This window comes from Ambystoma mexicanum, chromosome 14 (assembly GCF_040938575.1).
Source record: "Ambystoma mexicanum isolate Mex_15411 chromosome 14, UKY_AmexF1_1, whole genome shotgun sequence".
NCBI classification, from domain to species: Eukaryota; Metazoa; Chordata; class Amphibia; order Caudata; family Ambystomatidae; genus Ambystoma; species Ambystoma mexicanum.
This window is the reverse complement of record NC_090940.1, coordinates 560,739,590-560,758,233: the sequence shown is the minus strand read 5'-3', so window position 1 is coordinate 560,758,233 and position 18,644 is coordinate 560,739,590. Positions and strand designations below refer to the sequence as shown.

General features: G+C 50.8%; 1 protein-coding gene across 1 annotated transcript in view; it reads right to left on the bottom strand.

The window, feature by feature from the left end:
* The window catches only part of SPTLC2 (serine palmitoyltransferase long chain base subunit 2), a 475,564-nt gene that overhangs the window by 26,212 nt on the left and 430,708 nt on the right, over nt 1–18,644 (bottom strand). Inside the window, exons 11-12 of the mRNA XM_069637917.1 lie at nt 8,090–8,225; nt 7,729–7,858 (exon numbers count right to left, since the gene is read on the bottom strand). Coding sequence (XP_069494018.1) covers nt 7,729–7,858; nt 8,090–8,225 — 266 coding nt within the window. The remainder of the gene's footprint in view (nt 1–7,728; nt 7,859–8,089; nt 8,226–18,644) is intronic.

Genomic DNA, 18,644 nt, shown 5'->3' with positions numbered 1-18,644 from the left:
TGGAAGGCTGACTGTACGAGGAGCAGAAACCTTCCGAAGACCTGCCCGACTTTCTTCTGGAGGAGCGAAAGGAAGAGCGGTGCTGCTGCTGGAGGGTGCCCAGGGAAAGGGCTTTCTTTGTATCAGTCTTGATGGCCTGTAGGTACTCATTGACAACCTTCCTGAAAAGGTTATCTGTCGAACAGGCATGTCCAGTACCTTTGTTTGGACCTCCTGGTGGAAATGGGTGACCAGCCTTGGTGATGAAGGCAGCCACTGTTGCCAATCTGCCAGAACCCTGTGTCGACAAAGTCCAGTGCCACTTTTATGGCGTGATCCAATGCTACCGCTCCCTCCTGGAAGAGGGCGATCGCCTCCTTCCTCGTTGTCCAGGAGGAACGACAAAATCAGACCCACTTTTTAACAGCTCTGTTGTACCTGTCTAGAAACGCCTCGATGGTGGATGCCACGGTGTAAATCACTTACCTCCCCATGGTGTCCATCTTCTTACCCTCGTTGTCTGGAGCCTGAAGACGATGGGTTAGATGACCGTTTCCTCACAAATCCGGCAATGGTTGTGACTTCAGGCACTTGGGTGCAGATTCCGGTAGCCGGTACTTCTCCAGCTGGAGCCGTGCAATGGTTCTTCAAGAGGGCCAGACCCTCCTCCCACACGTTGTCCAGGCGGAGCACCGCCATGATTGTCTTCCCCTCGGCCTTGCACCTCTGGTACAGGAAACCCTCCATCCTGGTTTCTTCGGGCACAAGCTGACAGCTCGGAGGCTCTGGCGATCATGGAATGGAACGACCCCACCTAGTCTGGTGGGGACACCCTAGGCTGCGGGGATCCGCTCCCCGCTCAGACTATATCGTCGTTGTGACCATATCCGTCCTTGTACCCGTCCCTGTGTCACTCGGAGGGGGTCTGGGGCGCCGACAGACGCAAATGTTGAAATGGGGGCGTCGGATGGTGCTTCCTAGTCTTCATCAGCGGTTGGTCGGGGGCCTGGGGAACAGTTAGAACAGGCCTTTGTGGCATCCTCCTCTAATCTCAGACACCAGGATGTGGAGAGTAGATCGGATGTCTAGCGAGACATCCCTCGGCGGAACTGGCATGATTGGAACACTAGGTCCCGCGCTGTCCTCTTCCATGTCCTCGTGGACCGTGTGTAGGGACCCAAGATACTAGTCAACCGTGGATGACATTTCCATGGCTTGAGCCATGGCCTGGGACTGATCCGGGCCTCCTTGCCTTCCCCCACCCTCCCTTTTTCCACCCTGAGGGGATGGAACCGAGTTCTGAGAAGTGTCCCCTTCTCCGGTGTGCAGGCAGACCTTGTCAAAATCACCACTGCGGCCTCTGGGGGAGGGATACCATCAGCGCTGTGAGGGCTACCTTCTCATGGTGAACCCCTTTAGCTTTCAAGAGAAGCTGCCACCAGCTCCATCGTCGACAAAGACTTCTCCTTTGCCGCCTGGGGCAGCTTGGCCTTATTCCCTGCAGCTTCTCAGGGTTCTCCCGCGGTTTAGCTAGGTTGGACGACTTTCGCTTCCAGGAGGAGCTTGATTGCCAGCTGGCAATCGAGGCAGAAGGTGATGTCGATCCCGCTCTGTCTGCTGTGGGACCCGCTTCCACAGCGACCCAGTTGGACTGAGACTTGCGGTTCTTCGCCTTATCTTGGGCCCCCACGGATGAAGCGCCCTCACAGGACGTAGAAGACCGCTCCTCGGACCGACCAGCCTTCAGTGAGGCATGCTCCTACTTGGAGCACGGGGCCGAGATATTGGCGTTCAGCCACGCCGCCAGTCTACTGTGCCTGTCCTTCTGTGTCATCTTGGAGAAGCGTGGCATATCTCGCAATCTCCTTCCTTGTGGTGCGGATGCAGGCAGTAGAGGCATTGCAGGTGCTTGTCCGCCACAAATACATTTGGAAGGCTGCACTTGGTGCAGGACTTGAAGAGGGATCTTCCTTCCTTCTCCTCAGTTATGGTCGGAGGGCACGAAGTAGGCCAGATGGCCTTCTGGAAACTTCAACAATCTTCGCCCTTGAAGGGTGTTGAACTTCACCGACAACGGACCCCAGCTGTCAGCAGATGGAGAGAAGCGTACACAGGCTCTTTAACAAAAATAGAACCTTTTCCCACGGAAAACATGAAAAGAACATAGAAGTAGCTCACAGAGCAAACTCAAGATCTCCCAACACTGAGGCGTGCAGTAAATATCTGAACATGGTTGCCAGAGGAGGGGCTTAGGGCGAGCACTGTCATTGGATGTGGGCAGAATGACCCAGAGGACAGTGATAGTATTCATGAGCATGTGAACCCATGCCAGACCCCATGATGGAGAAGCAATGGATTTAGTAAGTGGTACGTGTCCAATGTGCATCAATAAACACCCCCCCTGCAGTTTAGTGAGCTCATTTTTACATCTTTTTGTATTCTTGTGTATTAATTTGCATAAAGATGGCATGGGTGTGCATGCTTTTATTGCAATTCGAAGCCTCTGCAGTACATTTATTGGTAATCACACCAGATGTTTGAGGTTTCACAGAGCAGTGCTAATTTTCCTTTGCTTTTTTGTGAAGTGTGTATGTGTGTACCCGTTTAACAATGGTTGTCACTTCTGATTGCACTTGACAAATGACAGTCCACGCCCTTTGGCTTTGACAACGCGCATTACTTCCAGTCTTGGCTCAGCCACATAAGCTGTGGGCTGATGGGTATAAGGTATTGTTTGTCTAACTATCCCAGAAAACCCATCACACTTGACGCTCTGCATGATGCAGAATGTTTGTAGTACAAGAAACCCAGTAAGGCCAGAGATCAAGAGTGGAAATGGGTGTGAAGGATCGCAAGGGGCAGCCAGCATTAGGGTGTGATCCTCGTAAATCCAGCTACAAGTGCAAAATAATGTTGCATGTGGCAACACTCAATACCCTCAATTACCATGACAGCTGAACAGTAGCTATGGAAAAGATCACGTGACAGCAGGGTAAAAAAAAAAAAAAACTCTTTTAAAAATAACACCTCTTTCCTGGTAACAATGTTATTCCAGGATGGATGGATTTCTCAGGTTCAAAAATGGATTACTTTCCAAAGGCTGGAAATACTCGAGGAGATCCCCATAAAGACAATGCCCAGAACAGTTTGTGGTTCCAACTAGCTCCAGATGAACTTTGTGCAGTAGCACTTTTGGGGCGTGTCAATGTGCAGAATGGGATTAACATAATAAAACAGTCTGGGGCCCAAATAACTGGACATACTCAAAGAATATGGCAAAGTACTACTTTATTATCAGTTCAATAAAGTAGGGCAACCTGGCGAACAATGAATTGCAGTCCACACACTCAATGCAGATTGGTTACACAAAGACTTTATACCTCAATGTGCATCCGCTATGATATCATACTACGTGGCAAATAAAACCCATTGGGTTTAGGAATTGGTAAGGGGAACATGTCTACTTATAGAGTCTATAAGTGTAATGTAGCGTTATTGGCTGCCCCTTCTCTGGTAGGCAAGCCATGAACTTCTTTCTAACCATGCATAACAGAGATTATAGCAGCATAAAAGTAGCGGATTGGGTCATACAACATTGTATGCTCATTGTGGCATAGACCCTCATGATAGGTTGGCATCCTCTCCCAACCTTGGACACTCAGCTCAATAACAGCATGTACGCAAAGCCAAACGATGGTGCAGAGAACAACGTCAGACTACTGCCAACTTGCCAAATTAATCTACCATCTCTCATCAGCCAAGGCCTCTCCTTTGTACTTGACCTTGCTGGATGTCCTCTTCTCTGGAACTTTAAGAGGAGTTAAGGCACTGGGTTATCTTCAGCTAGCGTTTCAGGACTAGACCTCCTTTTTGTCAATTTCTCCTTTTATTTAGTGCCATTTGATTTAATGATCTCAGGTGCGATTATCCTCTTCGGCCTCTAGAGACTTGGTTGTTCCATCTCATATAGGATTTTCTGCATTTTTTATTGTCAATACTTGGCACTCGTAAAAATGTGCTCATTTACTTAATATAAATCTTAGAGAACTATGTCCTGTGCACATTGCTTATGTCTGTTGACTCCTGTTGTACCGTTCAGCAGCTTCTCGCTGAGGCATCCTTGATCTCTGGCCAGCAGTTATTCTTTTTACATGCCCGAATTTGTATTTCCAGCCTCCGTCAGCTTTGCAGCTCTGGTCTCTCTCCTTTGAGCTCTTTGTTTACTATCATTGAGAGCCGGCGTCCATCTTTTCAACATAGCCACTTCAGCCATTTTCTACTGCAACAAGCTTCTATGTGGCTCTTCTACCTTGCGTATCTGCGTATATACATTCACTATTCATCTGGCTACTCATCTTCTATTTATATATGGTTTCTTCTTATTTGTACGCTTGTTTACTCTCGTTTCTTCAGTAACAGATTCATTCTTTACGTTTTCTAATATTGTTTCAGTGCGTCATTGTATTTTCTCCTTGTGACATCACTTTGCACCGGTCACATCTTTAAACCTCGATATTCAGTGGTGCCTGCAAATCTCCTGCTACCACCCAAGTTCGAGGGTACATTTGATACGGTTGTTTTGAGTGCATAACGTCTCTCATACACTCAATGCAGTGTTGGGATGATAGCTGGTGTCGTGCACCGTGTCTTCCTGTTCATCCAGTAAGACGAAGGTGAGTAGGCGGAGTCTATCAGTGACATAGCTCCTCTACTGCTGCAATAGCCAAGACAGCCAGGCTTGAACACCACCAACAATAGGGCTTGAGCCAGAGCATGACTGGTTTTGACGCAAGTCGTGGCCCATTAGCCCCAACTCTTCAGGAAAGGAGAGAAGGCAGGCAAGGGCTTCAGAAGACTTGGTTAGCATTGCCACTGCACTGCTTGTGACACTGAGTACCTGAGGACTTTTTACTATGTTTCGCCTTATGAAGCAGCTGGGGTTGCTGCCCCCCAGCAGTGTGGGTGGTGTGGATGTGTGTGGGGCTTGAGTGAGTGGAGTTGATCCTGTATCCATTGCCGTATACAGTCGTTTTGTATTGACCGGGTGAAAGGTAAAGTTTCTATAGGGCTGGGGGAGGCCACTAAATCAGTTTCATCAATTATATTCTAATGTATTATGTCATTTTCTCACACTTCCCCAGAACTTTACCAAGCAAATATTACAATCCAGCTGAAAATGCCCTGGTGCTAATTTCAAAATGTTTGGGGTCCCCTTCACTACAGCTAGGAAGTCTGAGACAGCTCAGTGGTGCATAGATTATAACAGATGTTTCCAATGCAAACTCAGATGGGCGAGTTTCCAATAATTATAACTTAAGCCCCACCTGGAACTTCATTAATCTCCTCCTTAGGGAATGTGTGCAGATCACCCATAAAATCCTAGGTAAAGCAATGGAGGGAGGGGTAGGTAGTTGCAGATTGTCATAGGACCGAGTTATTAGTCTCTGCACAGCAAAACAATGAAATGCAGCCAGCATGGAGCTAAATCTCTAAATTACCACATACACCTATGAAGCTTTGTCACCAAAATGCTAATGAAGTTGCTGTGTGGGCTGCTGGATTCTGCAAGACTGGAGGCCTTTTCGTCAAGCAAAGGCAGCCTGCAAAGTGCATATTTACTATACAGAGTTAATTTGCTTCCTAATACTGCCAACACAGGGGCAGAGGCTTGAGACCCCTTCAGCTGAAAAAAATTTAAAAGGCCCTGGTGCTGTCCCAGAGAATATTGCCCTTTCATTATACTGCTAGGAAGGGTGCAGGAGCCAAGACCTGCTGTAGCACTGCGCCTTGGTAGATGCATACATAAACCAGCATTGGCAATGCTAACAGTTTTGGCTTTTGTGTAGGCATGTGAAAAGCATTTCCCAGGCACTGCTGTAGCGGTATTACCTAGCCATCAATGGTAGCAGATGTAAAATGGTACAAGTACCTGGGCATATTAGCATTGCCTGGCAAATGCCCAATACTGCTGGGTTTGCAAATGCTTATATTTAACAGGCGTTCAGTGAAGGGCACACATTGTGCTTATAGAGTGGCTGGAAGTAGACCTGGTTAACTTTTTTATTACACCAGTAGAACGTTTACAGCTCCAATCAAGTCATTAAATGCCAGGAGACTACTTTGAAAAAAACATGAGCAGGCACTTTTAACACAAAGTTTGATGGTATGGCTTGATTAAAGCAAGCTCAAGGAATTCCCATGAGGCAGTGCTTTGGGCAGGGAGGGACAGGAAGTGGGTGGGAATGGCTAAAGGTAATAGCATGGCCAGGCAGTAAATGGGCTGGCGGGTAAACAACAAAGCACCACCTACAAGCTTGGTGTCCCTCCTCATATGCCATTTCTCTCTAGTTCTACTCTACTGCAATAGTTTCCGCTTATAGATAGCACTTTAGCACCACATACCACATAATAGCCAAAACCAAAGAAAGCCATGACTTTGGCAGCAGCTGCAGTGTCACCACATGCTACATCCATCAAAAGAAGCATCCTGCGAAGGAGCACTTACCTAGCTGCCCACTGTAGTATTTTGCTGTACTAAGCGGAGGAGCCGGTGACGGGTGAGAAAAAGCTGCCAACCGCAGTTTGACACTTTTAGGGCTTTGAGCTCTCGAGGGCTATGCTTTACTGCCCCTCTCCTCCAGTAGTGTTTACAGACATGCCTGCAGACGCCCCCAATCCGCACGCGTTGCAGAGATTAACGCCTCACCATTCCCTTATTTTTGTTAATGTTCCTTCTGGTACAGTCCTGGAAATTGAGAACAAAAAAATGTACTCTGGGAACCACCACCTTCGTGCCAGGTGCTTGGGAGAGCGGGGGTCGGGTTTGCTTTTTGGCGAGTGGGCTCAGTGAGGTGTATTTGCGTAAAGGAGCGCAGCAGTATCTGCTCTACTCTTCCTCGTCCCAGGGGCCACAATGTCCAAACTGGACATGCCACCAAGCACTGAGCGAACACAATTGTATATTGTTGGATCGGTACTGCCCATGGTTAACTCGGTCCTTGGCTGCTGGAACATTTTATTCATCCGGCTGCCTGCAGGAATGCACAAGATACACTAGCTTTCATGTGGCCAAACTACAAAGGAGGCTTGCAGAGAGGTCAGTAAAATGGTTTAGAAAAGTTACACGGTTGCACTATCATTTTCAGCAGAGCTCACCTACGCAGACAGGCAAAATTACCACGGTCATTTTAGGTTACAAATAAAAATTAAAAACTTGGCTCCTACACCCTTGCAGGTGGTGTGCGGTCTCAAGCATGGTGTCCAAATAGGCTAATTTCAAAACTGTCAATTCAATGTCAAATGATCACCCATAAATGCCATGACTATTTGCTTGCCAGTGCTCGTTTTAGCTCAAGGACCCCAATGTGACAGATCGAGCAAGCACAATATGATGTGCTGACAGCACTCAAGCAGCGAGTATTACAAACCTTGTTTATGTTGCTGATCAGAGTTGCACGCAGAAATCGCTGCTTCACTGTTCATGGACCGCCAACATTGCCACAATTGTGTCCAGAAGCAGGCTGCTTGCCTTGCAGTGCATCCGTGTGAAATTGCGCAAACACCATATACTGTAACCATTTCTGTTCTATATGAAGGTATAACTTGGCACAATCTTGAATACTATTAATGGATATTTAGCAATGCATGTGTCCCATCTTTGACTGCCCTGCTATTTTAAGACCATTTGATCTGGGCACTTCTTGCACCCACAGCAGTGGTCTAACAGAAGAGACGAATGGAGAAACTTACTTTATCGAGCATTTCCCTCGTGTGAGCTGCGGACACGCAAAAGCGAGCTCTGGACTCGATGATGGGGGTGGCTGGGAAGCCCACCACCACCACCCCGATGTTCCTCTTCAGCATCTCACGACCAAAGGCCCTGCAGCAGGAGAGAGAGCAGGGCAGCATTAGGAAGAGTGGTGCCAATGACCCTCCACCAATCCCCAGGTCTACAGGGGCAACCCGGGCTCCCTCAACCAGACGAACATACAACATGGCATGAGTGACAGTTCTTGGAATAGGACAGGAGTTCTTCACCAATGTTGAGCGTGGCATTCCTAACCATAGAGAGATCCAAGTGTTTTGTTGACGAGCATAGGCTACCCCTTACCCAATTTTCGCCGGCATGTAAAGCATCAAAGGCACGACGGGCGAATCATCGTTGCCGTAGATGATGAACCCCATCTCCTTTAGCCGCTTTCTGAAGTAACGGGTATTCTCCGCGAGCGCCTTCACACACTCCTTGCCTGGAAAGAAAGACAGCCAGTTACAGCAAAACACCTTAGATAGTGGTCGGCAGCAGTCAGAAGGTGGCACAATTCTAGATCTAGTGGTTCAATGGGGACACATCCACCTCTATCACAAGCAGAGAGCTCACTGGGCAATTCCAAGCCAGATCGATCAGGCAACCAAGAGGCCTTCTGAAATCTCCAGAGGCGTCAGTAATGGTCAGGAGACTGCCAGATCACAGGACCACATCCAGACTTGGCCCTGCCACGTGAAAGAGCTCTTAACTGCTTTGCCACAAGCGTCTGCCCACCATTTCGGGCGTTAAGCCACCTGCCCCCTAATAACTCAAAGGTAACCAACCACACATTTGGAAATAACAAATATATATTACATGCTTCACCATACGGGATATGCAGATTTAAAAAGGACAGTATAGAGGAACATCAAATTTCACTCCCCTGCAAACAATCAAAACAAAGAAGACATCTTCCGATAAACCTTTTCAGGGGCCACCTCGGCCTGCTCCCACCAGACTACTGCGCAAAAACGCAATTTCCTTTGATACTCAAACACACAAATCTTGTGAGGGAATAGTTTCTCCCCTCTTGGGGACCTACTAAAATTTTGTGGGAAGCTCTTCCAGCCCCATCTGGCACCCAACATTCTCCCTGGCGAGCATATTTTGAGTGGAGCCTGTAGACATTCCACCTGTCCGGGTTGCGAGGCTCTTTAGAAAGGCATTACGGCGACTGCTTTAAATTGAAAATATAAGCAGTTACACCTCGTGGGGTGACCTGGATACGACATCTTTACTCAAGGTAGCCTCAGTATAAAAATGTTTGGATGTTTTGGCAGCCTCTTGGCACTGGAGCTTCAAGAAACTGAAGGGTGGGACAGAGCCGGCCTTAGGGGGGCGAGCCGGGCGACTGCCCGGGGCGCCACGCCCCCCAGGGTGCCATAAGCCCCCACCACGCCAGCTCGGGGGCAGTCTTTCAAGGGCTCCCCCGAGCTGGCGTTGTGGGAGAAGGCGCAGCAGGCAGCCTTTTTGCTGTTAAGAGCGCCCGTCACAGCAGGTGCCTTTAACAGCAAAATGCGCCATTAGCCCCCCACCACCGCAGCTCGGGGGAGTCTTTCAAGGGCTCCCCCGAGTTGGTTTGGTGGCAGGCGCCTCATTGTCATTGAATGCACCCGCGGGGGTGGGCTCATTCAATGACAATGGGGTGCTAACGCGCCCTATTCACACCATAACCTCCTCGTCGGGGCAAGGAGGTATTTATTTAAAAAAAAGGGGCCCTTCCTGGCCCGCCCCCTTCAACATGAGTGAACGGAGGATAGCATAGGGGCAACACGCTGGTCTTGGAAGCAAGACCAGGTAGAGCAACAGAGGTTCGAAACCCAGATCCGCACATAGGAACCGAACTCAGGTACGGTATTAGGTGCGTTCTCAAAAAATAAAATTAAATGTGTTTCCAGAGGGGAGGGCAGTGTGTTCTTATCACTCAACTTGGAGATCCGATGGGTCTGGGGCTTGTGGTGGAGTTTGTGTGGCCAGAGAAAGCAGGGGACTAAATATTACATAGTGAAAGGAATGTGGAGACCACATCTAGATTCTTACCCAATGTTCACTTAGCCGTGTACCATAGTACACCAACACATGCTTCCGATTTCAGAAAATGTGCTCTTGGAAATGTTGACATGTTTTTTTAAATTACTTCATTCATGTATTGTAGCAGAAATTAAAGTGATATGGTCCTAGTGGGTTTTCATTGCGTCTTCAGGCAAAGCTATCGGTGCTTAAGAACAACTAGTTACTTACCCCTGGTAACACTCTTGAGACTGGATGTTCCTCCCATGTATTCCTCAACTATGATATATCCAACTTAAGCTGCTTCAGAATTTTTTTTTCGGCAGAGGGCACTGTGCGATTATGCGGTCGACTCAATGTCCCTCGAGGGCCTCTGTCTTGAGGATGACGTCACCAGACTGGAATGCCGTAGTTGCAGCGATCGCTCTGGTCGAATGGGCTCTCGGAGGGCCAGGCAACCATTGGTTTGCTAACCGATGAGAATGAGTGATGCACCCGGAGAGCCACCTGGAAATGGAAGCCTTGGAGAGGGCCGTCCCTGGGTTCACTGGGCCAAAGTTCAAACAGCTGTGATGTCTTCCGAAAACTCTTCATGCGGTCCACGTAGAACTTCAGCGCTCTAGCCACATCCAGCAAGTGCAAAGTCCTCTCAGTCGGTGACAAAAGCAACAAGAAGAAAACCGGTAACACCAGGGGCTAGTTAAGATGCAAGTCCGATGCCACCTTCGGCATGAAGGAGGGGTGCGTCCTCAGCACAACCCTTGTTTCGTGGAATGTCAAGTACGGAGGCTTACAGGATATGGCCTGGATCTCTCCCACTCGTCGTGCGGAAGTGATGGCCACCAGAAACGCCGTCTTCCACGACTGGAATTTCAGAGGTGCTGAATGCAGAGGCTCGAACGGAGGACCCATGAGCCTAGTCAGTACCACATTGAGCTCCCACGCCGGTGCCGGAGTCTTCATCGGTGGGAACGAGTGGAAAAGTCCTTTCATGAACTCCTTAACCAGGCGATGTGACCACAGCAACAACCGCCCGGAGTTCTGGTATAGCGGGAGATAGCCGCCAGATGGATTTTGATGGAGGCGTGTGCCAGCCCCGCCTTGGCCAGCGACAGCAAGTACAGCAGCACTTGAGGGGCCGTAATCCGTATCTTCTGTGCACGGCACCAGACGGTGAACCTCGTCCATTTATTTCCATAGCACTTAAGAGTCGAAGAAGCCCTTGCCTTGGCAAGCACTTCCAGCCATAGTACTTCAGTCGCCGGGATCTCATACCCTCCGAACTCTAGTGCTGTAGGAGCCAGGCCTGCAGGTTCAGCGACCCTGGGTCGTGGTGCAGAATCACGCCTCCCTCCCTGGAAAGATCTGCGTCCGCCGGAAGCTTGACTGGAGGGGACGCCGACATGTCCAGAAGGTCCGTGTACCATATCTGCCTCGGCCACGTCTGTGTGACAGGGATCATCCTGCCACGTCTGTGCGACAAGGATCATCCTGCACCGGGACTGTCCGAGTAGGCTGATGAGTCGCAGAAGCAACGGTGGAAATGCATAGAGGAACAGGCTGTGCCAGGGGAAGGAGAATGCATCACCCATACTCACTGGCTGGGGAAGCCTGCTGGCGAACATCCGACACTTGGTGTTTGTCACCGTCGCAAACAGATCGATCTGGCGATTGCCCCATCGTCGAAACAGTAGGTCCACCTAATCCTGCCTAAGCTCCCATTCGTGGCAAGAGCGCAGCTCCCTGCAGAGTGAGTCGGCGGCAGTGTTTTTCACTCCTGCCAGATGAAAGGGTACCAGGAACATCCTCTGGGTGACGGCCCAGTGCCATAAATCCTGCGCTTCCTTGGAGAAAGCCGGGGATCTGGTGCCCCCTGCTTCCGAATGTACAACTTTGTGGCGGTGTTGTCGGTGAAGACCTGCAACACCTTGCCCTTGAGGGACAGACAATGATCTGAGGGCCCAAAACATGGCTCGGAGCTCCAGGACGTTGATGTGCAACGACTTCTCCTCTGGGAGCCAAAGGCCTCTTGCGTGGAGATTTCTGGTGTGCGTGCCCCATCCCTCCAGGGAGACGTCCGTTGAGTCTCCTGATGTGCCGGGGTCTGAAAGTCCATGCCCGCCACCAGATGGGCATGGACACCCAAACATCGAATCGCTCGGCAGAATGTCTCGTTGAGGGCGATCTTGTCCTTGAAGCTTCCCGATACCTTGATCCACGGGCATCAATTTCAGCGGCCGCATCCGCAGCCTGCTCAGCCGAACGAGGTAGATGCATGACATCATGCCGAGTAGGGACTTGATGGACCTCACCCTGGCCACTTCCATGGTCAGCCGCCGTTGAACCTTGTCCAGGATGGCCTTTATACCGTCCTCCAACGGTGAAGCCAGGCGCGACACTGTTGAGCCTGGATCCCAGAAACCGAGCGTCCTGCGATGGCACCAAGCAGGACTTTGCATAGTTTATCGAGAACCCCTGTTCCGTGAGTAGGCCGACGGACCTCGCTGTGTGCTCGAAGGCGAGTTCCCTTGACTTTGCTTGGATGAGCCAATCTTCCAGATAGGGGTAAACATGAACCCCCTGCAGGCGCAGGCGCAGCCGCGCCGAGCACTTGGTGAAGACCCTTGGTGCCGACTTCAACCCGAAGGGAAGGACCTTGAATTGCTAGTGTTGCCCCTGGACCACGAAGCGTAGATACCTTCGATGCCCCTTGTGGATGGGGATGTGAAAATAAGCATCCTCTAGGTCCAATTACAGGAAATCCTCTTCCTCCAACTGCACCAGCACGTGCTGGAGAGTGAACATCCTGAACTTCTGGGACTTGATGCATTTGTTGAGGCGGCAGGGATCCAGGATGGGTCGCCAACCGCCGGTCTTTTTCCTGATGAGGAAGTACTGCGAGTACACCGGAGCCCCGCAGCCTCTTTGGGACAAGTTCTATTGCGCCCTTTCTCAGCATTGATCGTACCTCCAAAACCAGTTGTGGGATGTGTTTTTCTTGCCTGGCCACAGGTGAAACGTGGGGACACTTCATTTGGAACTCCAGGGTGTGCCCTTGGGCTATGGCGTCCAGCACCCAATGGTCGGTGGAGATGGACTTCCACACGCCAACAAAATTCGCCAGCCGGTTTCCCACCGGGGTGCTCGCGTGGGGGCCAGACGTCACAGCCGATTCAGTCCTGCTTCGTCGTGGATGACCCACTTTGGGGGCCTTGCAGACGATTTCCTCCGGCTTTGCTGAGGCCCCTGTAGGCTTCCTGGGCCGAGGAACAGGATGGCTGGCGGTATGAAGAGAAGTTGCCACCAAATCCTTTGGAGGGACCATGGAACTTGCCTACGGAGGTCTGAAAGGACGGCCATCGCTGTTGGAGTGTGCCCAACGCATGGGCCGTCTGTGTCTGCCTTGATGGCTTGCAGAGATTCATCCACCGTCTTGCTGAACAAGTTGTCCCTGTCGAAGGGCGACGGAAATTGGTGGCCTTCAGCAAACCACGCCGCCAAAGGCAAACGCTGTTGCCCATCTGGGGGAACCAGGTGTCTGCGATATCTGTGGCTACCGTGATGGCATGGTCCGATGCCACCTCACCTTCTTGTAGGATCTCAAGGGCGTCTGCCCTCTTGTCGTCCGGAAGGAATTCCAGGAGAGGGGCAATCTTAAACCAAAGCTCCCTGTCGTAGCGGGCCACGATGGTGAGAGCATTAAGCACCTTAATGGTCGTTGCCGCCACCGAGATGACCCATCGCCCCATGGTGTCCAGCTTCTTCCCTCACCGTCCGGTTGCGAAGTGGAAGTCGATGCCGCCAACCCTGCAGATTTCTTCCTGGCCGCCACCAAGACCAGAGTCCAGGGAAGGCTGGGATCTGAGACACTTCGGTGCGGTGCAGAGTCTGGCACCCTGTATTTCTTCTCATACCGGTCTCTTTTTGCCTGGCTGAGGACAGGTTTTTCAGGAGGGACAGCCCTTCATCCCAAATGCAGCGGCATCGAGAGCATGGTCTTCCTCTTGGTCTCTCGGTGCTGATAAAGGAATCCCTCCTTCTGTTCCTTGGGGTGCAGCTGAAAAAGCTCTGAGGCCCGAGCGATCATGGCCTGGAATGAGCTAATCTCGTCGTGCGGAGAAGCCCGGGTAACGGCGACGGGAGGTCCGATCCATCATTGCCGCCGTAGTCCGTCGCATCCCTCGGCGGAGGAGATGGAGATGAAGGATGACTGGGTGGAGGCGGATGGAATTGTCTGCGGTTGGGCGGAGGGTCCTCTGATGGTCCAGGTGCTGCTGGATTGCCCACTGGATCACCCGCTGGAGGCATGAGCATCCTTGTCCTCATCTCTGAACACAGGATGTGCAGGGTTTGAAGGATGTCCAACATGTCAGTCGGTGGTGGTAGCTGCCGCCCCTCGTCTGTTCCCTCGTTGCTTTCCACGTCCGACTCGTTGTGGTCCTTCCCCTAGGACCTGGCCTCAATGAACTTCTTGTAAAGCACCGTCTTCAGGCTTGAGAGCTCCTCCTCGGAAGAGAGATCGGAGTCCGGCAGGACTACTGTGCCCCCCCCCCTCTTCTAGGCCAGGGGCGACGGCCTCGGGGAGATGATTGGCATCGCCTTCACTGGGGTCTTTTCAATGGGCAAGATAGACTATTCCCTCTGAGTGGGCAGGGAAACTCTTGGCTTGGAGGTCGTCTCCACTGAAGCCGCATCTGCGGTCTTCGCCAGGGACGCTACCACTCTCTCAATCGATACCTTAGCCTGGTGAACCTGGGCCTTCACAACCTTAGGCGCGTCTGAGGCCTTCACCGTGGGGGGAGGGTCAACACCTCGTTCCCTCTTGGCTTTCTGTCGGAGTAGACCAGGCCTTCTCCTGAAGCTTACCCGGGTGGGCTGACTTCCTTTTCTTGCCGAGCCGGAGCGTTGGCTCGTGGTGGACGGTGTCGGAGATGCTGCGCCTGGCCTGGCTCCTGCCGAGCCCATACCAACGGCGCTCCCGGGGCCCACGGACTCGGTGCCTTGCCTTACGTTGGGCCCCCGTCGCTGGAGCGCCCTCAAAGGTCTTAGAAGACTGCTCAGATTTTCTCTTGGGAGAAGTATGCCGCCGGAGCTCACCTGGCAGCGGAATCTTCGTCTGCAGCCAATCGGTGAGCCGCTTGCAACGGTCCTTCATGGTGCGTGGCACCATGTCCTAGCAGAATGGACAGGCCTCCTCTACATGCGAGCTGTCCGAATAAAGGCACAGGGAGTGCCCATCCTCCCGGAAGATGTTCTGCAGCCCGCATCCCGAGCAGACCCTGAACAGAGTCGTCAAGTCTCCTTTATCCTCGGCCATGTCCACGCGGTGTAGGCCTCCAAGAATCTTCTGGAACCCTCCAAGAAGTGAATTCGAAGTCGCCCTTGAGGGGCGTAGAATGTTCTGAAAAACAGGCCCCCCGTTAGTCGGTTGATGGATCGATGGAGCTTGAGGATCGATAGACTGAAAAATAGAGCAAAGCTCTTAGGAAAAAAAATAAATAAATAAAACAAATCGCTAAACGCAGTAAAAGCTTGAGAGCTATAGCACGAGGACTCCCAACACTTGAACGTGCGGTAAAAATCTGAAGATGGCTGCCAGAGGAGGGGCTTCGGTAGAGGGCAGTCATTGGCTGGGGGTAGTATGACCCAGACACCAGTGATTGGTTAATAGTACAAAGACAGTTGAGAAACGAAAATTAAACTGATTTTTTCTTTACCGAGGATTCCCAGCCTGACGGGGAATATTCATGAGCATGTGAATCCAAGCCAGACCCCATGCTGGAGAATATAATCCATCTGGAAAAGGTTTGTTTAGTTACAGCCTGTCCCAGTCTATGACCAGTATATCCTATAAACAGTTGGTCATCTAGACGAAACTGACATTCTTCATATGTAGAAACTCAGAGCCCTTCTTGGGTCATGTCTGTGTAATGTTTCCTCCTCCTTGCCAGTATGAGGTGGTGGGTAAAAGGTAGGTTACTTTTGTCCCAAATGAAAATCTGATATAAAAACTTTGGTAGGAATGAAGGTGACTCCTTAATTACGACCTTGTCTTATATAAAAAATAAATAAAAGGTGGTTTACAAGATGGTGCCTGCAATCACCCTAGGGGCTGATGTTAACGCTACTAACAAGATGGATTTCAATGTTTTGAGTCATGAATGGGGTGATTCAAATGGTGCACCCATGAGAAATTTCAAAACAAGATTAAGGTCCCAAATAGGAACTTGAAAAGGATATGGAGGGAACACGTTTGTGAGTCCTTTTAGGAATTGTACTACCAAAAGTTATTTTAAAATATGACGTTTCCTCAGATGAGCGCTTGAAGATGGAAAGTGTTAGGGAAGATTTCCCTTTGGTCCAATTATCTCTCCATTTGTGAATGCCACCCAAACTTTTTGCTTTTGTTTGGCTTACCTAACCTGACTTTTTCAAGTGGAGCACAGCCTTCAGCTAAACTCCTCTCGGGCAGATAGCTCAAGGGCAAAGCGTTGCCCTGAAATCAATACGACGCAGAGCAAACAGGTTCGACCCCCAGGCCTGCGCTTAGAAACCGCTGGGTATTAAGCGCGTGATAAATAACCAATTACAATTAGCTCATTTGTTATTGGGAAACTGACATCCTTCAGGCTGTCAGTACTGGGAAACGATGATTCCCTTAGTTGCAACTATGTTGTCATTGCTTTGCAATGTTTTATCTATGTGCCAAGTACCTTACAGAACCACACCTTTTAGTTTTATGGCCCTTGCCACCCTCCAAGGATTTTTTGGCGTTTGTACAAGTGTGTCCAGGACGAACTGGTGGCAGCAGTTTACTTTTGAAGTATTTATACTTAGTTTTTATGGACCATACCGTGTTTGACCCAAGAATGTGGCCAGTGCTGAAAATGGCCGTTCCACAAAGTTTTTTTCTGTCATTTGGCCATTTTGTCCCTTTGCCTTCCCCCAGGTCGACAGACCTGGGTATTCCTTATTTGGGCATGCAGCCTCCCACGAAAACCACATCCTTTGCGGGCTCCTGCACGTCACGTGTGCTAATGCCCAGGAAGGAGGTTGGGGCTGTGTGGTCCCAATCCCCACTACTGGTGCCAGCATGTCTGGTAGGCCTGAATGACTGGAACCACCTGGCATGCATGCAAGCATCCAGATCCTCCATTGGATATCTGAGAATTCGGCGCAAAACGAATATTGGAAAGAGAAGGGGCTCTGCATCCATTCCAGGTCGATCACACCGAACTACGGCAGGAGCCAAGTATCCTGAACAAATGAGAGCTTGTGGAACCGCCCGAGATGTGCTGGAAAGTTTGGCACCCTGACCCTGTTGGGTCGGACCCCTGCTTTAGCATCATACCAAGAAGGCCTGCAAGGGGCTTCAACCCTTTGGAGTAGTGGGACCAACTACTCTTGGCACCTCCTGCTTACCCTCGCAAAGAGCCTCTTCGGAAGTGTTCCTGGGCTAACCAGTGAAGGAACAAGTTACTTACCTGTAACTGTTGTTCTCCAGCATGGGTCTGGCATGGATTCACATGCTCATGAATATTCCCCGTCGTCAGGCTGGGAATCCTCGGTAAAGAAAAACCCAGTATCAGTTTTGTTTCTGATCTGTCTTTCGTAGTAGTAACCAATCACTGATCTCTGCGTCATACTGACCACAGTCAATGACTGCCCTCTACCAAACCCCGCCTCTGGCAGCCATCTTCAGATTTGGTAGCACGTGAAGTGGCAGTATGACCAAGTGAAGAGCCGCAGAGGGGTAGGCGGGAGGGTTCGCATGTGAATCCATGCCAGACCCATGCTGGAGAACAACAGTTACAGGTAAGTAACTTGTTCCTTCTCCAGCATGGGGTCTGGCATGGATTCACATGCTCATGAATAAAGAATACATAGCAGTACACACATGCACAACCACGGGAGGTGGCAAAGGCTCAACATTAAGCATTACATCAAACTCAACATTAAGCAAATCTTACCTCCTCACCAGGCTCACCTTAGGCGAACAGGTTGCGCAGCACTGCTTGGCCGACCCTGGACTCCTCCCTGGAATCCCGATCGACGCAGTAAAATTTCGTGAAGGTGTGCGTCGACCTCCACGTGGCAGCCCTGCAGATGTCCAGCAAGGGCACACCAGATAGGACCGCCGTGGTAGCTGCGATCGCTCTGGTGGAATGGGCTCTCGGACGGCCAGGCAGCGGTCGGTTTGCCAACCGTTGACAGTACATGATACAGCCGGAGAGCCATCTGGAAATGGAAGCCTTCGAGAGAGCCTTCCCCTGATTGAAAGGTCCAAAGTTCACAAAGAGTTGCGACGTCTTCCGAAAACACTTTGTGCGGTCCACGTAGAACCTCACCGCTCTAGCCACATCCAGCGAGTGCAAAGTCCTTTCAGCCGGCGATGGGAAGAAAACAGGCAACATCAAGGGTTTGTTGAGGTGGAAGTCCGACGGCACCTTGGGCATGAAGGAGGGGTGCGTCCTGAGCACTACCCTCGTGTCGTGAAAAGTCAAGTACGGGGCCTTACAGGAAAGGGCCTGGATCTCTCCCACCCGTCGTGCGGAGGTGATGGCCACAAGAAATGCTGTTTTCCACGACAAGAACTTCAACGGAGCCGAGTGCAGAGGCTCGAACAGAGGTCCCATGAGCTTGGTCAGCACCACATTGAGCTCCCACGCCGGGGCCGGAGCCTTCACCGGCGGGAACGATCTGAACAGTCCCTTCATGAACTCTTTCACCAGACGATGAAACCACAAAGACGTCCGCCCCGTGGTTCTGGTGTATCGGGAGATTGCAGCAAGATGAATCTTGATGGACGCATGCGCCAGTCCAGCCTTGGCCAGCGTCAGTAGGTACGGCA